Below are 25,754 nucleotides of genomic sequence, written 5' to 3' on the forward strand. Positions count from 1 at the left end.
AATGTTGTGGGCAGAAGCCAGACTGTAGGATATCAAGGAGGTTGCTGTCAGTGAGGTAGCAACTCATACAGTTGCAGACAAGGTGTTTGAGAAAGTTAGAGACAAACAGGAGCAGGAAGATGGGCCTTAAGTTATTCATCCACGTGGGTTCCAGTGAGGGTTTTTTAAGTATGAGGGTAACCAGTGCATGTTTGAACGTGGAGGCAAAGGTGCTGGGGGAGAGGGAAATGTTAAAGATGTGGGTTAAAGAGTTTAAGATAGAGCAGGAAGGGGGTCATAGTAATTGTGAGGGGACAAGATCAATGGGACAGGTGGTACAATGGGCCTCAGAAAGGAGTTTGGCAACTTCCTCAGTGGTAACAGGGTTGAAGGAGGAATGTATTGAGTGTGGTGTTGAACCTGGTGTGTTGGTTGGAGATGAAGGCTAGATACTGGATATCTCATCACAAATTGTGTCAGATTTATTTTTAAAATGGCTGGCAACCTCCTGGAAAGTAAATTGCTGGGTAGAGGCAGTGGGCACTTTTAATCACATGATAAAATAAACTGCCCAGGTTTATTTTAAAGGAGTTGTAAAGGCAGAGGGTTTTACATTCTATACATTAAGATAAAAAACCTTCTGTGTAGCAGTCCCAGCACCCCTCTAATTACCTACCTGAGCCCCTTCTCTCTCAAGCGATGTCTATGATCCCCCCAGCCACCCAGGACTCTCCTCCAGATTGGTTGAGACAGAGCAGTGGCACCATTGGCTCCGGGATCTGTCAATCAAAGTCAGTCAGCCAATCAGGGGGGATAGGGGGTGGGGCCAGGTCGGGGCTCCATGTCTGAATGGATACACAGAGGTCTGACTCGGCTTGGGTGCCTCCTGTAGCAAGCTTCTGGCACACAAAGGAGGGAGGGACTAGGAGCAGCAAGAGGGACCCAAGAAGAGGAGGATCCAGGTTTTAAATATGTTTTTTTTTTCATAGCAAAGCTTCACAAAATCTCTTTGTTTTAGTTTAGCCAATCATACAATAAACAAGAGCTAAGCTTTCAAATATAAATATAAATATACAATAATTTAATATAATTATATATATATATATATATATATATATATATATAATATATAAATATATATTATATTATATATATATATATATTATATTATATCTTTTCATGTGACAACATTGAAGAAATTATACTTTGCTACAATATTAAGCAGTGAGTGTACAGCTTCTATAACAGTGTAAATTTGCTGTTCAAAATAACTCAATCTCAACTCAAAAACTCATCAAAATAACTCAACACGCAGCCTTTAATGTGTAAACTGCTGCCAACAAAAGTGAGTACACCTATAAATGAAAATGTCCAAATTGGGCCCAATTATTGGGCTCAAATTATTTTCCTTCCCTGATGTCATGTGACTCGTTAGTGTTACAAGGTATCAGGTGTGAATGGGGAGCAGGGGTGTTAAATTTGGTGTTATCGCTCTCACACTATACTGGCCACTGGAAGTTCAACATGGCACCTCATGACAAAGAACTCTGAGGATCTAAAAAAGAATTGTTGCTCTACATAAAGATGGCCTAGGCTATAATAAGATTGCCAAGACCCTGAAACTATGCTGCAGCATGGTGGCCAAGACCATATAGTGGTTTAACAGGACAGGTTCCACTCAGAACAGGCCTTGCCATGGTTGACCAAAGAAGTTGAGTGCACGTGCTCAGCCTCATATCCAGAGGTTGTCTTTGGGAAATAGATGTATAAGTGCTGCTAGCATTGCTGCAGAGGTTGAAGGGGTGGGGGGGTCAGCCTGTCAGGGCTCAAACCATACGCCGCACACTGTATCAAATTAGTCTGCATGGCTGTAATCCTAGAAGGAAGCCTCTTCTAAAGATGATGCACAAGAAGACCTGCAAACAATTTGCTGAAGACAAGCAGACTAAGGACATGGATTACTGGAACCATTTCCTGTGGTCTGATGAGACCAAGATAAACTTATTTGGTTCAGATGGTGTCAAGCGTCTGTGGTAGCAACAATGTGAGGAGTGGAAGAGGACTCCAGTGGCAACCTGTGAAGCTCTGGTGAACTCCATGCCCAAGAGGATTAAGGCAGTGCTGGAAAATAATGAAGACCACACAAAATATTGACACTTTGGGCTCAATTTGGACATTTACACTCAGGGGTGTACTCACTTTTATTGCCAGTGGTTTAGACATTAATGGCTGTGTGTTGAGTTATTTTTAGGGGACAGCAAATTTACACTGTTATACAAGCTGTACACTCACTAATTTACATTGTAGTAAAGTGTCATGTCTACAGTGTTGTCACATGATAAGATATAATAAAATATTTACAAAAATGTGAGGGGTGTACTGACTTTTGTGAGATACTGTATATGCTAAAGATAATTACCCAGTTGTAATCCATGTGTACCTAACGAAACAGAAAGCTAAGACTGTATATACATATGACAAGAGAGCAGTCATTTTATACTCACCCTCCTTTCTAAACGATTTATAAGCAACTGGAATTTTGCAGTTGTAACATTTAGTTTTTTGAAGCACAGCCCGGAAGTACCTCCAGCTGCAACCTGCAAAAAAAACAAAGAAAGACATGACAAAGCTTAAAAAGAGGTCAGTGCTCAACGATAGGCAGAATGGTGATCTTGCTGACGTGAGATGGGGCGGAGCACCAGAAGATAGGCTCGTCCGGAGCTCCTCCACCCCTCCCTCTCCACCTGGAACTCCCACGGCGTTCTCCGTCCCCCTCCAACGCACGGCGAGAAGCAGAGCGGTGATTCGTTCAGGCATGTCGGCAGCCTGAAGAGAGCCGGCTTGCCTCTTTCCGCCGCGCCGCTCCCCGCAGCCTGACGCGGCTTGGGAACGGCTTCATGCGCCCCTTGACACGGATGTTGGACACTCGTGACCAGCCGCAGACCGGAAGCTGCAAGTGAACCCTGCCGGGGGAATCCACACAGGAGACAAGCAGGAGACGCCAGTCTCGGCGGGAGCCTCGAATCACGGGCGTACAGCCGTCAGCCTACACTAGAGAGCTCACCGGTCCATCGGAGCACAGCACAGCGGAGGAAACCCTCGGCCACGGTCACTGGAGTGCGGTACAGTAAAACAAACATTAAGTAGGAGCTAATGGTGGAATGTGATTAGGCAGGACAGAGCTGTACATTGAGCCGTGTGAGAACTGTGTTATAAGGAGATACGCTCTGAAAACTGCTAAGGCTGGGTATAGTTTTGCTGCTGGCGTTCTGGCTCTCTACCTCAGTTCCTGTAGGACTCCCCCCTATTATCTCCCTGAACCCCGTGCAGGCAGGAGGAGGGGGCCGAGAAGTTTACTAAGAGAGCAGTAAGGATAAAGACATTTTGTCCCAGCCCCTTCCCCTGCGTCAAGTGGCATAGAATTTGTCGGAGACTAGGCAACCCATCCGGAAGTGAACTTTATATTTTAAACGTTTCAAACATAAATAAAACACTGGGGGGGGGGCCTCATGTATTGAAGAAAATGCGGAAAGGTAGGCTCATACTGGGATCCACAACCCAGTTTTCATGTTGAAAATCAGTAGGATATTTAAAAGAAACCCTACCGCAAGTAGCCACAGAAGGGGGGAAGGGAGAGAGAAGGGAAGTTACTGGAAACCCGGTGGAGATAAGTAAAGAGCTCCCACAGAACACAAAACTTCTGCTCTGTTCCCGCTGGTTTTTTCTTTGTTTTCCTCCCCCCCCCCCCCCATCCTTCTCTTTTTTTTTTTTTTTTTTTTTTTCTTCTTTCTTCTTTTTTTTTGTGGTTGTGTTCTCACTTCACTGAGAAGATTGGGGGACGTCTAGCATCTACGGAAGTAACAGACTGTATACAGCCCATGGCTATGTGTTAAGACCTCTCCGGGGTGGCCCCCTGCAAGTTTGGAGTACTTATATTGGTACCCCCCTCATCCTCTCCACGGAATGGGACATTGTTTTCTTTTTTGTATGCAACACAGAGAAGAGGGGTTATTTAGAGGAGCATTCAAGAACCAAGGTTACCGTTCGCTGAGGAAGGGACATTTTACCAATTAAGCTGCGTCCAACCCTGAGTCAATATTGAAGAGCCTTAACCACAAGGAGTGGGCGCTGGCCAGGAAGTAAAAGAAGAAGAAGTTTTTAGGACAAAACCTGATAAAGAGACTGTATAAAGATTGCATTAATATTGATGGGACTTATAGCATGATTACAGCTTGCGTACCTGTAGATTTCTGTCTGGGCTTTGCATCTTGGCAGGGGTGGTACTGCATTATTATTAAGTAAAAGTTCCCGGGTAGGGGGGGAAGGGAGAGGAGAGAGGGTTAACTCCTGGAGCCAGGGAGAAGGGGTGTGGCGCGGGGAGTCGCCCCGCGCTCTCTCTCTACTCGCTAGCGGGTAGCCAAAAAAGGATTAAAAACAAGGGGAGCTTAGTTATAGGGGAAGATGAAAGGGAAGGTAAAAACAGGAAAAAAAACCCCACTGGCCTCTAGCCCAGGGGGAATCCAGCGTTACATGGCAAGCAACTCTAGTATAACAGAGGAAGGCCCCTGTAGCCCAAAATTTGTAGCAACACGGAGATCCGGCCCAAACAAGCAAAGGATATTAGAGGAGGAAAAAGGGGGAATGGAAAATGGAGCTAATATGGGGCCCCCAAAGGAAGGTAATGTGAGGGAGGAAATAGGACAGGAGGTGGAGGGCACAAGGGGAGGAGGTATTGCGCCAGTTACACCCCAGGAGAGTGAAGGCCCCCCAATCAGGGAGATGCTAACGGAAATGTTCACAAAAATGGAGGACTCACTAAAAATGGAAATAGCAGGAGTGAGGTCAGATATAGGATTAGTACTTGGGAGGGTGGAAGAGATAGAGGGGAGATTAGACAACCAGGACCAAAGATTAGACGAGATAACAGAACAAATTACATCCCTTCAGTTAGCGAATAGGAGCCTCCAATATAAACTGGAGGACCAGGACAACCGGGGGAGAAGGAAGAATGTGCGCATCAAGGGCCTCCCAGAGAAATATAGCAGCAAGGATTTGGGCAGTATAATAAAGCAGGTATTCAACCCTTTATTAGGAAGAGACCCCGGGGACACCCTTAGGATAGACAGAGCTCATAGGATAGCAAGACGGACAGGGCTAAGGGAAGAGCAACCCAGAGACGTAATAGTGAGGTTCCACTACGTAGAAGAGAGAGGCCTCATTATGGAGAAACTGAGAACAGCGGCAGGATTGATCTTCGAGGGGGTAGAACTGCAGGTCTTCCCGGACCTGGCTGTAGAAACATTAGTGAGAAGGAGGCTGTTGAAGCCCCTCACACAACAGATGATGACCTTGGGTGTATCCTACCAGTGGGGATTCCCCGCGTGTTTAATTGGGAAAAAAGACGGCCGCTCCGCAGTCCTACGATTCCCCGAAGATCTACAGGGGTTCTGCGAAAGGCTGGACATCCCCCCTCCCCGGCTACCGGGGTGGGGGGTGGAAGAAAAAACAGTACTGACCCCAAGGATCCCTAGATGGAGAGGAACGAGAGGAGTCGAGCCAAGAGCAAAGTAAAGACTTAAAGAGGGCGTGAAGGGGGAAGTGAGAGGATGGTTGGGTTGGGAGGGTAGGGGGAGGGTGGGAGGGAGGAGGGTTCCGGGGAGTCTCTGGTGGGAGCCCCTGGGTATATATGGGGAGAAGAGGGTCCCTTCTAGCAAGGTATCTAACCCATATGAACAACAAAATGTGGGGGGAACTCCGACCACCCTTTTCAGGGGCATTGTTGCGGAGAAGGGGAGGGAAGAGAGGGGAGGAGGGAGGGGTGAGGGGGAGGGAGGGATTAGTGGGTTTGGGGCTAGAGTCCCCCCAATTTTTTCTTTTTTTTTTTTTTTTTTTTTTTTTTTTTTTTCCCCCAATGGTTTACCCCCCGGTGTTTCAAAGGGGCTGCGCCCCCGGATCAGCCTATGTGAGTCTCCGACTTATACTGCAAGTATGCGATGGTTGCAATTAATGTAATATCATATAACGTAAGGGGACTAAATATAAAAGAAAAAAGATTCAAGATAGATAAAGAACTCCAATTATTAGGGGGGAATGTGGTCTGCCTCCAAGAGACATTTATCACTAACGGATCCCCTGTAAAGCTGTCATCATTTCAATTCCCATTATGGTTTTACGGGGACACACCTTCAGCCCACTCAAGAGGCGTAGCTACGGGGTTCGATAGAACAACCAGATTTGAAATAGAGGAGCGATTGGCTGACCCGGAAGGTAGATACCTGTTTCTTAGGGGCAAATTGTTTGATTTGAAATGTACTATAGTGAATGTATATGCACCCAACAGAAACCCAGACAGATTCTTAAGGACTGTTCTTGAGACGCTGGAGGGTTTCAAAGTGGGTAAATTAATCATCGCAGGGGACCTGAACTGGACTCTAAATCCTAAAATGGACAACTCGGGGGGTGGTAGTAGGGTGGCAGAGGGGAGATATAGATCTTTAAAAAGAACCTTAGCCAACGCACAGATTATAGACGCATGGAGAATTTCCCACCCAAAAGATAGAGATTACACTCATTATTCAGCTCCACATAACTCCTTCGCAAGATTAGATTATATCCTACTCGATCACCAACTAGTCCCAAATTTGAAAAAAGCAGAAATTAAATCAATCACCCTTTCGGACCATGCCCCAGTAGTAATCCAGTTGGAAGTACAGGGAGAGAGTGGATCAGGGAGGACATGGAAATTAAATAATTCTCTATTACAGGACCCGGAAGTCTCAGCCAAGATAGAACAGGAACTGATTAGTTTCTATGAACTAAACGACACAGCAGGTATAACGAGAGCTACCCTGTGGGAAACACACAAAGTAGTCATTAGAGGGGTCTTGATCGGGATTGGAGCATGGAAGAAAAAGGAAAGGGAACAACAAAAAACTTACCTTTACAGGGAGATTAACAAATTAGAACAGGAAACTAGACCAAAGGGACTAAGGGAGAGACAGGAGTTAAGGGAAAAAAAAAGAGAACTGGAAAAAATTCTGGAACAAGAAAGGGAATCGGTATTCCATAAAATAAACAGAGAGAGATATCAATGGGGGAATTGGTCGGGAAAATGGATAGCAAAAAGAGTTAAGGATCATAAGAATAGGACCCATATTTCAATGATTAAAGATAAAAGAGGAGAGATTCAATACTCCACTCCAAAAATTGCAGAAAATTTCCACAGGTACTATAGTGAGTTGTATAACATAAGAGGGAAAGGGGGAGATAAGGAGAGGAGGAAAGGAAAAATAGAGGAGTATCTTCGGGACATGGACTTCCCCAGAGGAGTAAAGGAGGAGATGGAGTTATTAGAATCTCCGATAACACCGGAGGAAGTGAGTAGAATAATTAACAATACAGCACTCGGGGGGAGTCCAGGTCCCGACGGATACTCGATTCTCTATTATAAGAAGTTCCAGAAGTTCCTAATCCCAAAACTCTGCGACTACTTCAATGCAGTGGGAGTAGGAGAGAGGTTTCGGGAGGAAGCCCTGTGTGCACACATAACCTTGATTTTGAAAGAAGGTAAGGACCCAGCAGCCGTAGAGAGTTACCGACCGATCTCCCTATTAAACACGGACATAAAGATCTTTTCGAAAATACTAGCAGAAAGACTAAAAACCCTCCTCCCGGATTGGATCCATCCGGATCAGGTGGGGTTTGTCCAGGGGCGAGAAGGGAGAGATAACTCTATAAAGTCCATAGCATTAATTCAGGAAGCTATCAGGAGAAAGACTCCCACAGTACTGCTGTCAGTAGATGCCGAAAAGGCCTTCGACAGAGTGGAGTGGGAGTTTATGGATAGGGTATTAGAATATCTAGGACTAGGAGAAAAGATGCTGAGATGGATTAAATCCCTATATTGGCAACCAACAGCGAGAATCAGAGTAAACGGATCCCTGTCTCGCCCCCTACAATTGTTTAATGGGACGAGGCAGGGATGCCCCCTTTCACCGATCATGTTTGTGATCGCTTTGGAACCACTGCTGGTCGCAATAAGGAGGAACCATGACATACGGGGCCTTCGGGTTGGTGGGAAGGAATATAAAATCTCTGCATTTGCGGATGATGTACTGGTGTACATGGTTAATCCAATTACAACAATCCCACCCCTCCTTAAAGAGTTCGAACAGTTTGGCCACTTCTCAAACTTTAAAATAAATACGACTAAATCGGAAATTCTAAACATAAACTTAACACAGGCCGAACAGACAGCGCTAAGCTCCCAGCTACCATTTAAATGGTGCAAAGGAGAGTTGTCCTACCTGGGCATAAAGTTGACGACACAAATGGGTAACCTCTATGGGGCGAACTATCTACCTCTATTGAATAAAATTAAGGATAAGTTAAATAAAATGAGATATAAAGCTCTCACGTGGATGGGGAGGATAAATACAATAAAGATATTTATACTACCATTAGTAATGTATACGCTCCAAATGATCCCTATCCCCTTGCCCGTAAGCTACCTGGGAAAGGTCAAATCAATGATCTTGTCGTTTATATGGGCTCGAAAGAGGCCGAGAATAGCCTATAGTGTCTTAGTGAAGGAGAAAGAGAGGGGAGGGGTAGCTCTACCAGATCTCACTAAATACTATGAGGCGATAATAATTTCAAGGGTAGCGGACTGGTGTCATAACAAACAAGGGAAGAGCTGGGTAGATTTGGAAGTTACACTAAGCAACACAGAGTTAGCTAAAATGATATGGATCCCCCCTCAATATAGGGATTTAGGGACGAGCACTTGCACTTTAACTAGGCACACGTTAAAAATTTGGGATAAAATAAATAAAAGACACAAGTGGCACTTCAACTCACCTTTAATGTCACTTTTGGACACAAATTATTTCCCCCCAGGGAAAGAAGAACGCTTATATTTTAGTAGGTGGGCAAAAAGGGAAGACATAACACTTTTAGAAGTAATGAAAGGGAATAGGATAAGCACTTTTAGGGAAATTTCACAAGAATGGGGGTGTAAGCCACTTGACTACTGGAGATACACGCAAATGGTACACTTTATACAAGGTTTACCACAACCATTAAGAGGAAAGACACAACTTTACCCACTAGAAAAATTATTTAAAGAACCACAATGTCTACAGAAAAGGATTTCTAAAATATATAAAATATTAAAGCAAGAAGGAGACGTGGAGCTTCCAGACTACTTAAGGAAATGGGAGGAAGAAATAGGGCCCTTGAGAAGTCAGGAGCAGAGGAGCAAAATAATCAAAATGACTTACTCCCTGGCAAAAGATATGCAGACGATCGAAATGTCCTTTAAATTAATAGCGAGGTGGCATTGGACGCCACAGAGAATACAGAGGTTCAGTGAGGATAACCAGAAGTTATGCTGGAGGGAATGTGGGGGACTGGGCTCTTTTAAGCACATATGGTGGGATTGCCCCAAATTAACTCCTTTTTGGGAACAAATAAGAGAATTGATATTTTTAGTGACAGGGGAAATGGTGGGAAATTCTCCATGGGAATGCCTGTTCCATGATACAAAGAAAGGGATCGGGCAATACAGAGGCACAATGACTCCAGTCTTACTGAATGTGGCCAAATCCCTGATTCCGTGTCATTGGAAGTCCGTGCAGGTACCGACAGTAGCAGAGTGGACCCGGAAAGTAGAACATATAAGGGTAATGGAGGAATCCATGCAAAGACTGGGGGACTTAGGCCAAAAACATGTAAGCAAATGGCAACAATGGGGAGCATTTTTGGAAAAAGAGCAACACACATGGCTGAGTAGGGAAGGAGAGGTAGGAGGGGAATGATGCGGGGGATTGGGGGCTGGGCTCACCCTTTCTTTATTTTTTTTTTTTTTTTTTTTTTTGGGGAGGGGTACATGAGTGTTGGTATTAAAATAATGAATGTAAGTGTAATATATACATGATGATTTGTAAGTGAGAAAATAAATAAAGAGTATATATAAAAAAAGAAAAAAAAAAAAAAAAAAAAGAAGGAGGGAAAGAAGAAAAAAAAAAAAGTGAAAAAAAAAAAAAAAAAAAAAAAAAAGAGGTCAGTGCATGGCAATTTAAAAAAATAATGTATAGAAAGATTTTTGTGTCGTATAGGAGCCTGCAAAAGTTTCAGAGAACAGTCAAAGAACAGGAAGAGTCAGAAGGACATTACTATTATTCCTTCTTTTGTGCAGCTATGTTGAATCACTTACCAGCTTTCTTATTGAGTTCACACTCTGGAAAATAAAAGTTAAAGATCATTAGAAGTGAATAGCTGAACTCTGAATAACAGTGCTGCCTTTCTCACTGATTATGGCATGTAAAACCTTGTAATTCTCTAATTTGAACAGTAATGATTTAAACAGCAGAATTAGTCATTCTCAAGACTTTAATTCACCTTAATATTCTCTATAAATGCCTGTAAAGATATTATGTATGCACTTCCTTTCCCTGGGTCATTGGCTTTGAAATCCTGGAAGGAGGAAGTGGAGAGAAATTGATGGTCTCAGCCAAATTCCCTGTTCATGCTACTAAATCCTGGACCAAAGGAGACTTTTATGCAGACACTACTAGGGAGGGACTAAAGAGGGAACTCTGAGTTCCAGTGCCACAACACAGTTCCTTCCGGGGAGAAGTCCCATTCGAGGCTGGTTAGACAACACGTGGAGGATACCTCCATGACCACTGATTTTGCTTTCAGGTCTCTGATACAAAGACAGATGCCGCATCATCCTCAGGGGCTCCTGCAACTGGACTTTGATGCAACTCGACTTTGCTGTAACATTCATCTGGAGGTAACTCTATTATTTACCTATATATACCCTGGTATATGTGCACAATTCCACCAGGAGTTCTATCGGCCCTTTTGCTGATATTACCTGTTTGTACATTGGATGTATGTACTGTTATTAATCACTTTATATATACAGCTTGTATTATTTCCATACTGGTGAGCATCTATATACTCATGGTTAATGTTATATATTGGTTGCAGTAGTTTTTCTGCTCCCAATTATTTTGTTTAACCACTTGACCACTGGGCACTTAAACACCCTTCCTAACCAGACCAATTTTCAGCTTTCGGTGCTCTCACATTTTGAATGACAATTACTCAGTCATGCAACACTATACCCAAATGAAATTTTTGTACTTTTTTTCACACAAATAGAGTTTTCTTTTGGTGGTATTTAATAGCCGTCTTTCGGCTATGGCCCGGTCGGCATGTGGTTAAATTACTGATTCATTTCCCAGGAAGGGAATCCCCTCTGTTCACAAAGGCCCTGTCCTTGCAGAAGACACTGCCAATTTTAATATCAAACCCACTCTTCCACTTAGCAAAGGTTCGGGTCCTCCTATTTACCTACAGGTTTAATACAATATTCTGTTTGGGGAGGGTAATTTCTCATTCCCCCAAAAAGAGGGCTACATTTGCATGGATTTCTGTGTCATAAATGGAGAATTATGCAACTCAGCAAATCCAGCAACCATGATTCAAGAATTCTGATATTTTCTAGAAACTGCACACATCTGACACCATATATTGCAGTAAATCTTATTATCAGTTTGGTTATTAACCTGTTTGCAAATACATTTTCTCATTGCTACACAGTTTCCTGAAACTACAGCCATTAGATAATTGAAATAATCTAGCTATAAAACAGTCCTTTATACACCTTATGTGCTCAAGCATTTAACACATGCTATACAAGACAATAGATTAAAAAAAATCCCATTGGTTTTTGAGGCACATTAGGCTAAATTTAACAATGTTTAGACAAGGAAAATTATCTTTATTTTCAACTATGTGATTGTACATTTTCAAGCCTCATTGGGGGAATTTACTAAAACTAAAGCCTGCAAAATGTGGTGCAGCTCTGCATAGAAACCAATCAACTTCCAGGTTTCATCGTCAAAGCTTAATTGAATTGAACAAGCTGAAGTTAGAAGGTGATTGGCTACCATGCACAGCTGCACCAAATTCTGAGTACTTCAGTTTTAGTAAATCTCCCCTATTGGGTCTATGTTCTCTTTTACCTAAAGCTCAACTCCGGTCTATTTTTGTTTTCTTTATATGTTATAAAAATTGAAATGTAGCTCAAGCTGCAGTATTCATCTTCAATCTGATGCTGTCCCTCATATTAAAACACTGTAAATACAGAGTGTCATAGGCAAGCATCACCACAGTGCCCTTAATTCACATCATATTGATACAGTGAGTGGCACTGATATAACCATGTCAACATTGCTCCCTGTATCTTGAGGACCACCCCCTGCCAGGAGTGAAGACTAAAAAGAACCCAGTATGTTACATGACCAGCTTGAAAACTTCAGAAAAAGATAAACATATAAAAAAAATAGCTTAACATATTACCAAGGGGCTTTAAGGAAAGGAGGACAGGGGTGATTGCCTAGTGTGGAGATAAGGGGGGTATATTAAGAACTGGGGCTTTAAAATTAGCATGTACTAGCAATAAATAAAACCTGTGTTGAGAACAATATATTGGCTGCCATTGCTCCTTATCTCCATATTTATTTATAATGGACCCATTTACCTTACTAATAAAGTGTCTGCCATCCCTTTCTCTGCCAATCCTTCTACTGGCTTACAATCGACCTCCCTAGACCTCCTGCTCTCTAGTTCCTTCATAACCTCCTCCCATGCTCACCCCCAGGACTTCTCCAGAGAATCTTCCATTTACTGGAACATCCTACCCCAATTTGTCCAGCCTGAAAACTCCTCTTTGCATGAAAATCTATCCCACCTCTAAATAACAACTTCATTTTATTTTCTCCAACTAATCATCACTACACAGTTATTATTTGTTGTATCACTTGTGCTTCCCTTTAGATTGTAAACTCTCATGAGCAACACCCTCCAATACCTGCATTACAATTGTACTGTGTATCTTTATTTTGTAAAGCACTGTGCAAACTGTTGGCACTATATAAATCCTGCATAATAATATTATCAGTTATTCATTTTATTTAACTAACAGGGTCGGCACAGAAGTCGGGCAATTAACGTTTTTAAAATGAGAGGTCGATGCTGATATTTTCCATGACAGATTTCGTTAAAAGAAACAGTTCATTACTGCATGGGCATTTTAATATCTTCAGTAACTAATGCATGTGCCAGTAAACAATAAATTATCTCACTTACCAAGCTTGGAGGACATTTTTCAATATGGGCTACAATTGTTTCTTTTGGAAGCCTGACTAAGATGTAGGGTGCCGCATTATAGAGTGCGATGTTGTTTCCATCAAATGTGATGATGCTCAGCTCTGATAACACAGAGCACTGGCCTAAGAAATGACATACATTATTACTAAATGTTTACTGCACAGAATTAGTGCATGTATATAACAGTTACATACAGAGCCATGCTGCTACCAGAAAATAACAAAGAGGCATACAATATATAATATATAGAGAAGCCATACAATTGCAATAATATGTGACATGTACAAGAAAAATCTTTTGGTTGAATGCTAGGTTTAAAAAAATGGTTGGTATAACAACACTGTAAATAGCACTTATATTACCTTATGCTTATATCTCTTGACAAATATCTCATCCTCACACATGTACATATCTGTAGACAGGCCCTAAGGCAGTCAGCAAAGTGTCTTTTAGATACAATTGGGTTGATTTATTAAGGAAAAATAAGATGTTAATTTAGCAATATGTTCATATTAGTAATAGAGATGAACTAAACATATCTGGGTTCAGTTCAAGGCAGGTGCCAAATCAACACTCCAGTAAAATCAATGGGAGCCGAATTGAACTACTATGGGAGCTGGGCACTGCCCTGGGAGAAATGTACAGCAAAAAAAAAAAAAAAAACTCCATTTGGTAGGGAGCAACAATTTTAGTAACCTGGAATTAATGGGAGTCGAACTGAACCACTATGGGGGGTTAGGTACTACTGGGGGTACCACAGCAAAAGCTATTTTTAAACTCCATTTGCTGGGAACCAGCAATTTAAGTAATGCCTAAAGAGAAACTTTAAAAATGCAAAATGTCTTTAAGAACTTCAGCCACGGAAGATTTGGCTGCTCATTGACCAGGCCATTTTTTTGCGATATGGCATTTCTTTGCTTTAACTGACAATTGCGCGGTCATACGACGCTGTACCCAAACAAAATTAACGTCCCTTTTTCCTCTCATGTCTGCGGTTTTTATTTTTTGTGCTATAAACAAAAAAAGAGCAACAATTTTGAAAAAACACAATGTTTTGTACTTTTTGCTATAAAAAATATCCCAAATTTTTTTTAAAAAAAGCAAATTTTTCCTCAGTTGAGGCCAATATGTATTCTTCTACATATTGTTGGTAATAAAATCACAATAAGCATATATTGATTGGTTTGCGCAAAAGTTATAGCGTCTACAAAATAGGGGAAAGATTTATGGCATTTTTATTATTATCTTTTTTACTATTAATGATCAGCGATTTTTATTGGGACTGCGACATTATGGACACTTTTGACACATTTTTGGGACTACTGACAATTATACAGCGATTAGTGCTTTAAAAATGCACTGATTACTGTGTAAATGTCACTGGCAGGGAAGAGGTTAACACTAAGAGCGATCAAGGGGTTAACTGTCCCTAGTGTGTTTTCTAACTATAGGGGGATGGGAGTGACTGGAGGAAATGACAGATCGTTGTTCCTAGCTAGTATGGTTTTGGGGGTCTGTGGGTAGGGGACTTATTAGAATCGGGAAATCTGCATTTAATAATAAGAGGGCCTCCATATACAAACCCCCCCCCCCCCCCCCATGTGAACGAGTAAGAAATACTTACCAACCCTACTTGTTCACAAAAAAAATGTAAACTGCAAATGCAGACTCGTTTTTCACAAAAAATCTAAGAGTCCAGTGGTGCACATCCACCTTTAATCACATCATCTAGCGATCTAGATACAGGTCAGTCACGATGCCCAATGAAAGAACAAAAAGCCCGCACACTCACATCTGGTCTCATTACTTCACTCCTGCCAAATGACAGATCTGGCACATCACAGCTGATCCAATGTTAACAATGTGGAGGAGTCTCCCATGTGATGTAATTCAGTGGTCATCTACCCTGTCCTCAGGGCCCACTAACAGGCCAGGTTTGCAATATAACTGAAATACATCACAGGTGATATCATTTGCTGCTCAGTGATTGCAGTAGTCTAGTCTGCATCTCCGCAAGGTAATATATAAAACCTGGCATGTTAGTGGACCTTGAGGACAGTGTTGATGACCACTGATGTAATTGACCATATATGGTCAATGAGGTCAGAGGGAGTCCCTTTTCCTAGCCAGTCAGTCTGCATGCTTGGCTCAGCTCCCATTGATTTCACTGGGAAGTTGCACTTTGCAAAGTCATTTTCCCCAAAGCTTACAGAAAGCAGTAAGCAGTAAAAGCTATAGGTAACTAAATTCCTCTATTTGGAATCCTCAAGGCAGGGATAGTTAGATGGGCATCTATGGCTTTATCATTATATACTGTATGCTTTCTATTATTCACATAATCCATGATAAAAAATATGAAAACTCTGGAAGATAACTCACATGGACATTCCCATTCTGGGCAGCAGCTGTCAGTGTTCACTTGGACAGGCATTCCACGGAAGCCGCAGTCAGGTTTCTCCACATTTTTCTGACAATTACCCGATACATTGTACAGCATCCAGCCCATATTAATGCAAACATATTGGCTACATGGATCCAGTGGTTCAATGTACCTTGGCTAGAAAAGCAAACCAGAATCAATGCATTATTTGTGTTAGGTAGGTTATTACAATATGGTAGTTTACAGATTAACACTTTCCTTTTCAACACAAAACTAAAATTGTTCTGTTCCAGAAAATACTGTCAAATGGCATTTGTATTCCATAGCATTGAATCCTCCATTCGTCTGAGCTATGCCAGCTGTAAAAATGGAGGCATAAGGTGACTCTGACAGCTATGGTCTATATGTACAGTCATATAAATCCATATATTTCTTGTGAACTCCACGTACACGCGGTCGGACTTTCCGACTGAAAATGTTCGATGTGAACTTGCTGTCAGAAAGATGTGTGTACACAAGTCCAACGCACAAAATTCCATGCATGTTTGGAATCAAGTACGAGTGGCGCGCTGGCTATTGAACTTCCTTTTTATAGTCCCATCGTACGTGTTGTACGTCACCACGTTCTTGACGTTCGGAATTTCTGACAGCATTTGTGTGACCGTGTGTATGCACAACAAGTTTGAGCCAACATCCTTCTGAAAAAAATCCACGTTTTGTTGTCAGAATGTCCGATCGTGTGTACGCGGCATAAGAGGTACTACAGGTATTTTTTAGGATCTGAGCACTGTATGATAGAATGTATAATACTTCAAATCTGATAGAAAGTGATAACAAATCCAAAATGTTACCGTTTTAACAGAACAGAAATAGAGGGGACAACTGTTCTGATGACAATCACCTAAAAGGGATTTCCTTTTACTTCTGAGAGGTTTCCTTTCCTGTTGCATATCTTGTGTGAGAGTGCAAGGACCTGCTACTATGTAAAAATGGGTTAATGGCACATAAGGTTCTCAGGAATGACTGAAAAGCTCAGGAATAGATATTAAGAGCAGAGAAAATACGTTTTTTGTTCTTTTCCAGGTTCTGTAATTCTTGGATTGGATTCTGGAGTCCAGGGGCTTTGAACTGGTGCTTAGATGCAGACAATAGGTGATCCTCACCCCAAAGCTGTACATGCTAGAGAAATCAGAGACAATGATCCATTGTTTAAACTGAGCAAAAGTGATGTGGACTGTGTATTGTAGTGACTGCAAGAGTGGGGCATATAAAAAAAAAGGAAGTTGCTGAAAAAAAGGGGCCTGAAAGTCTCCAAGTGTGAAAAGCCCCACTGTTTGCCAGTCTAGCAGAGCCACCAATTGTTGACTCCGCTAGGGTCTCATGTAAATGGTACTTGGCAACAGTAACCCCAGCTAGAGGGAAAGTCAGGTGAAATCTCAGTGTTGTGAGAGGCTGTCTTGACTTTGAAGTTGCATGCTGTTTCTCCTGGCAACATGGGTGTACATAAATTAGCTGACATTAGAGACACAAGTGTGCCACAGTGTGGAGAAGAAACCAGTGTGGTAAACCTGGAGAAGTAATAGAGGCATTTGTGTTTCCAATAGTGCAATGAGGGGGGTATGCTGTCACCAAATTGTCCTTGTCTCTGAATGCAGTACAGAATTACATGGCCATGCAGAAATCTATTTCTGCACTTAGGAAGCCCACTCTAAGTGCCCAGAGAGAGCAAGAGATTGACCAGGAGAGAAGATGGTGGGTGGATGCCAAAGCAACACCGGTGAAACCAGTCTGGCTGTTCCATGGAAACTGCCTACCCAGGATCATGGCAAGTGACCTTGTGAAAAGAAGAATGAGCAAGTCTGGGGGAGTTAGTGAGCTTCAACTGAGAAAGTGTGGTCTCCCAGGGCAATGGGAAAAGCTATGTTGTTTGGAAAGAGGAGCAGCACGGGAAATGTGACTCAGTGTCCCTATACCAGTATATCTGAGCTTATGCTTGTTAGGAGTTGCCTGGTAAAAATGTCTACTGTCAGTGAGGACGTTTCTGAGCCAGTTGGAGGTGCCAAGAACTCGAGAGGCTGGCTATAATTTTGCCATCTAGCCACATGACAGGCTAACTTTTGAGACAAAGTGGTTCCCAGACCAGCGCACTCCAGTGAAGATAGTGATGACTACTGTGGTGGGTAAGACTGCAGTCATTAAGTTAAATGCTGGAACTGTTAAAGAGACTGTCTGTGAGAAAAAAGTCAATGTGAAGCTTATTGCTGCTTGAATTGCAACAAAGTCATATGGATAAAATCATGAGTTAAATATGGTGGGTTGACCACTAGCAAGATGTGTTATCCCCCTAGTAACGATGGTTAAGGTAGCAGAGATGTCCCTGGAGACCTCAAAGGAGCTCAGTGTACTGGAGCTAGAGGTTTCCCAGGATAACTGTGGTACTCTGGTGAGCGAGAGTGTTCCCCCAAAGACAGAAGTGAATGTACATGTGTTAAACAAGCCACATGTTCAAGCTGATAATGGGTTAATGCAGTCTGCCAGACCTGAAAATAAAATGGATGGAAATTTCATGTGTTTAATGAAGCGCCACCTAATGAAGCTTTGGGAGAGAAGCCCTTAACTTTGGTTTTAAGCAGGCTGTGTGTGTGCAGGCTGTGTGTGTGCAGGTGTGCACACCCTATATAGTCAAGGATCTGACGGTAATTCAGGGTTCCCTGTCCAGGAGACAAACGACTGCAGGAACAATCTGTGTACATATCCAAGTTTGTCTGGTGTGTCAGACAGGTGCCTTGTCCAGGCTGACATCTGATGAAGACAGTGCGGGTCACTGTTGTACAATGTACAACAGTGGTGTTGCAAGGGAGCAGTGTGTGAAAACGAGCCACTAGCAGAGTGTTTGTTCTGGCCTGGAAGAGAGGCATTCTGACGAGGCTGTTGCCTGAGAGAAACAGATAGCCAGGACGTTTAGCAATTTTTGATGAATTGATGTGAATGAGTTGAAGGCTTAAAACAATTATCCCATACGTGAAGCTGGATCAGTGTAGAACAAAATAATAAAAAGCTCTGGTAGTCTGGCAAATGGACAATTTGCATTTCAGTTTCTAAAATCAAAGTTGAAGACACCAAGGAGCTCTTAGCACTTCTTAATGCCTGGACACTGTAGACAGTTAAACAAAATGGTGACAGACACACTAAATGTATGTTTGCACTACTAACATAATACTGTCCTTTCTTCTGATTTCCTGCTGCTACAGCTTTTCAAAAACCAAGCACCATCAGGTATGGGAAAAATTGAGCCCTTCCCACTTCTTACAATATTGTAGTGCTTGTTGACTGATTGGCCAGTCATCACACGCAATCACTATACCTGAAGAAGGGGATAGGGCATCCATAGCTCAGAGAAAGTCAAAACTTGCACTGAAATTATTGGTGGTTGCATTCCAAGTCAGAATGTCAGGAAAGTGTGAGAGAGATACATATTAACAACTTTAGGTGCTTACTTTCAACTGAATATGTTTCTTTTTTTAGTTCCTGCAAAATACAGGCTCATATTAGGCTCCATTCACACTTGTGTGACTCCAAAGTTGCGCCGACTTTGGAGTGCAACTTCGGTGCAACTTTGATGCAACTTTTGAATGGGTGCAACTTGGATACAGCTTTGAATAGCGATAATGGACAACTGTTGCAGACAAGTTGCAATTTATACCATTCAGGTATGACTTTCATTCCACTTTCTGAAGGTTAACATTGAAGTCTATGGCCCTCAAGTTGCTTGAAAGTCAGACCAAAGTAGTGCATGAACTACTTTGAAGTTTCTGCAACTTTAAGTCGCGCATATATGAATGGGTAATATTGGAAACCATGGGGAATGAGTTGTCATCCAAAGTTGCATGACAAGTCACACAAGTGTGAATGGAGCCTTAAGAAAGAATTAAGATACGTTACATACCATACATTCTGAAGAGCTGCTTGTTTGCAACATTGTCCCAAATGAGTAATAGTCTGATGATGCTGTAACATTCATCATTACATCAGTAGCTGTTGCGGATATCAGTGGTTCGGTAGTGGAAGATGACACTGAATAAAATGATTCATATGTTACATTTTTGGGCATTGGAAGTTTTGTCGGTTCTGTAAAGTTCAAGGATTCCAGAATCTCTGTTGGCTGAAGTGTGGAGATTTCACTCTTATTACTAACTGATGAGGTGTGCATTTGTTTGGTAATAGTGCTGATGCTTTTCATTGTGTAAGAGTCTATTTTTTCCTTTTCAGTAGTCAGTGAGCTATGAGTAGTGTTGAAAGACGGCTCTATGCTACTTTTATTCAGAGTCACAGCTTCAGATGTTGTTTCACTCACAGTAGAAAATGTGGAAGATGCAGGAGTGACTTCTGTAGTGGTTGGCAACATCGTAAGTGTAAATGGTATCTCCAAGTGCTTAACACTAGTAACAAGCATTGTAGAATTACTTGTAGTTGTATCTGTTATTTCTGAAGGCAGAGAAGAAGATATAGCTGTGGAACTGATACTGGTAGTTGCATTTGTTATTTTTGAAGGCACAGAAGATTTGACTGTGGAACCAATACTTGTAATTGTAACTGTTGTTACAGGCACAGAAGAAGTGTGTGTTGAAATTTCAAAAGTTGGAGATGAGTATGAAGTTGTAAGTAGGCTTTCTTTGGACATTAAAGAAAATTTTTTGGTTGAGTGTGTCGAAAGAGTATCTACCATAGCTTCTTGTTTCGTAGATTTTAGAGCTGGACTTGTTGGAAAAATGTCCTGCGTAGAAATAAAACTTTCTGTAAATTTACTTCCCAATTCATGAGTTGTACCTTCTGTTGTAGGGGTGCTAGTACCCAATTGTTCTCTAACAGTTGTTAGTATTTTAAGAGGTGCTTCAGTACTCCTGGGGAATTTTTTAGTACTTAAAGTCACAGGTGGAGTCTGAATAAGCGTTGCATTAGTAGTTAACAAGGATGTATGCTTAGTTGTAGTCCTCATTAGGTCTTTTGTTTCGTATGTTATTGTTGATTTAGGCGCTACTCTGGTCTCCAAAGTGAGCGGTACAGTTGTAGTAGAGGAGGTATTTTGCAGAGGTGTAATTTTCGGAGTTAGTTTTGAGGTTTGTACAGATGTTAGCAAGCTTAATGTAGAGGATGTAGATGAACTTAAGGAAGGTTTAATAGTAGATACAACTACTGGCATTTTTGAAAATATTGAAGTTGGAGACAAAGTAGACGTTTCTTCTTTCATTTTGGTCTGAACTACTGATTTGGTTGTTTGTTGCAGATCAAAATAAGATGCTGAAGGTGCCGTGAAAGTTGTAGTTAACTGGGTAGTCAGTGGAGACAAATAAATAGATGAGGTGGTTAATGCAGTTCTTGAACTTTCAGAAAGGTTTATGTGTGCTTCCAGAGTTGTCAGAGTAGACACAGTTCCATTTAATAAAGTTGTATGTGGGAATGTATGTGATGTGTGTGTAGAAATGCTTGTTACCTTTTTATCAGTACTGACCTGAGATGTCGTGTGGGAATACTGACTGCTTAATACTTTAGAGCTAGTTGTACTGAGGGGAAGAGGAGCATATGAAGATGAAGTTAAAACTGCAGTTGTCACAGATGGGGTCAGTGACACAGATGATGTAGATGAAGATGGACTTGTTTCACTGGATGCTGTTACATTTAACAGAATTGGATATCTTGATACATCTGTGGCTGAAGACAAAGTAATCCTTTCCATCATGGAAGTATATGGAGTTGCGGTGACTGGCTTTGTTGTCAGTTGGTAAAGGTCCTGAGAAGATTGGCCCAACATTCGTGTTGGAGTTTTTGTCGTGTCAACAGCTTCTTTTGGAGGTAGTGTTTTATACGTTACAAATGAAGTGGCAGCATGAGGTGATGTTAGCAGTGAACCCAAAGAAGAGATGGTTGTTACTGAAGTTAATAAAGAGTATATACTTGTTCCCAGGCTTGTGTTCTGTGTTGACGAATGTTGTAATCCAGTATCAGCAGAAGAAGTACTTTGGGTCAATTTGTCATATTCGCTAGTAAGCAGATCAGATGATGATTCATACTCCTTAGAAGTGCTTGGACCTGATGAATCTGTATGTGCTTCATAAGTTGTGTTTCTTGGACCAGCAGTGGTAGCTGTTGTAGAGTAGGTAGCTGTTGTCGAGTAAGTTGACGTGTCTAACAAATCTGTCTGAAATGGTTCAGTATCTGTCTGATATAATTCTTTAGTAGAAATGGTTGGTGCCAAACTTTTCTTTATTGGTTTTGAAGAAGTAGGTAAAATGGTTGTTTTCACTGGAACACCTAGGTATTAAAAATATTACATCTGTTACACCATGTCGGTCAGATCGTGTTATCATTTGCTTAGATTTTGTTTTAAGTACCATATTTTTTAGCTAACAGAGTATTTTTTCATCCAGTTAGAGTAAACTGAGTTGTTATTAAAACTGCTGTATATGTTTCCAAAATACACTCATATATCAAAAGTTAGCATTTTATCAATTTTAAAGCTAGTAATTGTGAGAAGCTACAATATGTGCTAACCTTCAGTTGTGTTTTTTATACCTACACACCTTTTAAGCAAAGATCAACTAGGCAATCAGTTTTTTTCCTGGCAAAGGGGGATTGGATATATCTTAACACAATTTGCACCCTAATCCCAAACAAGGCCCCTTTTAGAAAGAGCAGGGTGACTTATTCAATAAAAAATATACTTTTTAAAGGTAATGATTACGTTAGGAATATATTGTATGCGTAACCTATTTTTAAGTTCATCACAAACCTACGGGAAAGTGTTGTAGTACAGTGCCTTGAAAAAGTTTCAAATATTTCATATTTTATTGGGATTTTATGTGATAGACCAACACAAAGTGGCACATAATTGTGACATGGAGGGAAAATGATAAATGGTTTTGAATTTTTTTAGCAAATAAATATGTCAAAAGTGTGGCGTGCATTTGTATTCAGCCCGCTTTACTCTTATACCCCTAACTAAAATCTAGTATAACCAATTGCCTATAGAAGTCACCTAAATAGTAAATAGAGTCCACGTGTGTGTAATTTAATCTCAGTACAAATACAGCTGTTCAGTGAAGTCCTCAGAGGTTTGTTAGAGAACCTTAGTGAGCAAACAGCAGCATGGAGGCCAAGGAACACACCAGACCGGTCAGGGATAAAGTTGGAGAAGTTTAAAACAGGGTTAGGTTATAAAAAAAATATCCCAAGCTTTGAACATCTCATGGAGCACTGTTCAATTCATCATCCGAAAATGGAAAGGGTATGGCACAACTGCAAGCCTACCAAGACATGGCTGTCCATCTAAACTGACAGACCAGGCAAGGAGAACATTCTCTTCAATCAGAGAAGCAGCCAAGAGGCCCATAGTAACTCTGGAGGAGTTGCAGAGATCCACAGTTCAGGTGGGATAATCTGTCCACAGGTCAACTATTAGTTGTGGACTCTACAAATCTGGCCTTTATGAAATAATGGCAAGAAGAAAGCCATTGTTGAAAGAAAGCCATAGGAAGTCCCATTTGCAGTTTGTGAGAAGCCATGTGGGGGACACAGCAAGTATGTGGAAGAATGTGCTCTGGTCAGATGAGACAAAAATTTAACTTTTTGGTCTAAAAGCAAAACACTACGTGTGGTGGAAAACTAACACTGCACATCACCCTGAACACACTATTCCCACCATGAAATATGGTGGTTGCAGCATCATGTCATGGGAATGCTTTTCTTCAGCAGGGACACGGAAGCTGATCAGAGTTGATGGGAAGATGGCTGGAGCCACATGCAGGGCAATCTTAGAAGAAAACCTATAAGCCCTTGTACACACGGTCGGAGATTCCGACAGAATGTGTCCTATCGGACCGTTTTGTCGGATAATCCGACTGTGTGTGGTCTGCATCGGACTGTTTCCGTCGGAATATCCGTCTGACCCAATTTTCCAACTTGTTGGAAATATTTTCCGACAAACTGGTCCGATCGGACATACTCCAATCATGTGTAGAGAATTTTGATCGGACAAAGTGCCACGCATGCTCAGATCAAATTCCTACACCAAAGCTATTGGCTACTAGCCTGAACGTAGTCCCGTCGTAACGAAATAACGTCATCACGTTCTGAACGATTGGATTTTCCGACAACTTGGTCCGACTGTGTGTATGCAACAGTTTCGGACACAATCCATCGGACAAAATCCGTCGGACAAAATCCAACGGATTTGGTTGGCAGAATGTCCGACCGTGTGTGTACAAGGGCTTAGAGGTTCACCTTCCAGCAGGGCAACGCTCCTAAACATACAGCCAAAGCTAGAATGGAATGGTTTCGATCAAAGCATATTCATGTGTTAAAATGGCCCAGTCAAAGTCCAGACCTAAATCTAATTGAGAATCTGTGGCAAGACTTGAAAATTGCTTGCACAGACACTCTTCATCCAATCTGAGAGAGCTTGAGCTATTTTGCAAAGAAGAATGGCCAAAAATGTCACTCTCTAGATGTAAAAAGCTGGTAGAGACATCCCCAAAAAGACTTGCAGGTGTAATTGCAGCGAAAAGGTGGTTCTGCAAAGTAGGGTGGAATACAAATGCTCGACACACTTTTCACATATTTATTTGTAAAAAAAAATGAAAACCATTTATTATTTTCCTTTTACTTCACAATCATGTGCCAATGTACTGTATATAGCTATACAATAATGTTATTATTCTAGTAAGCTATTCAGCACTGTAAATCATTGGTTAAAATGCACCGATGTTTCATATGCTACCATGGCAAAAGATAGTGAGCTACCACCAACTTTTACAAATGTCTTTTATTAGGAAACTGTATAAAAAACATGCGTTTAATAGAAAATGAAGGATAGACCGATACAAAACTGGTATGTGACAGGCTTAAAACTTCTTGGTGTGAGGGCTTTTTTATTCACAGACACATATTTGTGTTGACATGAACAACCAATACAATGTAAGCATCCTCTGTCATCTAAAATCTAGAATGACCTGGACACTGACCTACAGCAAACACAATTTTACACCTAAAATAACAATTCTCCAATGATTCTATTTTGCAGTACAAAGGTCTATCATTCACTTATAAAGGAAATAATCATTATCATCTAAAGCAGTGGTCTGCCAAGTGTGACCCATGGGGCCACACTCGGGAGACCATTGCTGTAGACAATTATATAGATATGCAGACCTATGCCTGCCGATAATGTGGAAATATAGACCTTTGCTTGCCTTTATCCAGCCCTTGGAGCACTAGTCCTCCAACTGACAATAATAATGAGGCACCATTCTACCCACTGACATGAAGAATGGCATGGCATGATTCCTCCTACTGATATAACGGAAGGGACGGAACGATATTACTCCCACTGACATCAAAGATGGGGGACTATTCTTTCCACTGACTCAAATGATGGGGCACTATTCTTTCCACTGACACCAATGAAAAGACACTATTCCTCCCACTGACACCAATGATGGGGCACCACTCTTTCTAATGAAACAAAAAATGGAGCACTATTCTTCCAACTGACACCAAAGATGGGGCACTATTTCTCCTTCTACTGACACCAACAATGAGGCATTGTTGTTACTCCCACTGACACTGGGACATTTTCTATTTCCACTGGCCACAGTTCGGTCCCCTAAAAGTTGGAAGAACAGTAAACTGACCCTTTGTTTAGAAAGTTTGGAGACCCCTGGTATAAGGCAATCACCCATCATCCTCACCTTTTTAGGCCTTGTTTTTAGCTTATTGTTAATGATTGAGGAATCATTAATGATTGAGTCATTAATCAAAAGGGTCATTATGTTCTACATAATAGGCTACCTGTACTTAGCTCATTCAAGGTATAAAACAACTCTTCTACAAATGCAAGATTAAACATTAGATCAAGATAACACAATGGAGAAACGTCTTTGTCTGAAAGAAAACAGAATCCCTTTCTTCAAATTGAGCCATTACATGGCACAATTGATTCCATAGATTTTACTATAATTGCTAAAACTGAGCTTAGTTACTAGATTGAAAACATACTAAAAAAAAACTTTCTGCAACTTGCCTATTATATTGAAGCATCACTTTTTGCTGTTGCCTGTAGGGCCAAGTGTCTGTATAATATACTGTATAAGAATGATTGTGTTTACTTTATTACATTGCCTATGATTGCATATTTACGGCTGTAATTTATTTTTCT

General features: G+C 41.4%; 1 protein-coding gene across 3 annotated transcripts in view; it reads right to left on the reverse strand.

The window, feature by feature from the left end:
* Window positions 1–25,754, reverse strand: part of OTOGL (otogelin like) — a 253,043-nt gene that overhangs the window by 64,992 nt on the left and 162,297 nt on the right. For all 3 annotated transcript variants that reach the window (XM_077471956.1, XM_077471955.1, XM_077471957.1), the window contains 5 exons: window positions 19,491–21,853; window positions 15,544–15,721; window positions 13,144–13,286; window positions 10,196–10,219; window positions 2,484–2,576 (listed from right to left, as the gene is read on the reverse strand). In XM_077471956.1, the coding sequence (XP_077328082.1) occupies window positions 2,484–2,576; window positions 10,196–10,219; window positions 13,144–13,286; window positions 15,544–15,721; window positions 19,491–21,853 (2,801 nt within the window). The remainder of the gene's footprint in view (window positions 1–2,483; window positions 2,577–10,195; window positions 10,220–13,143; window positions 13,287–15,543; window positions 15,722–19,490; window positions 21,854–25,754) is intronic.

Source organism: Lithobates pipiens, unplaced genomic scaffold (assembly GCF_037356315.1).
Source record: "Lithobates pipiens isolate NorthernLeopardFrog02 unplaced genomic scaffold, aLitPip1_a1.2 Scaffold_8, whole genome shotgun sequence".
Classification (NCBI taxonomy): Eukaryota; Metazoa; Chordata; class Amphibia; order Anura; family Ranidae; genus Lithobates; species Lithobates pipiens.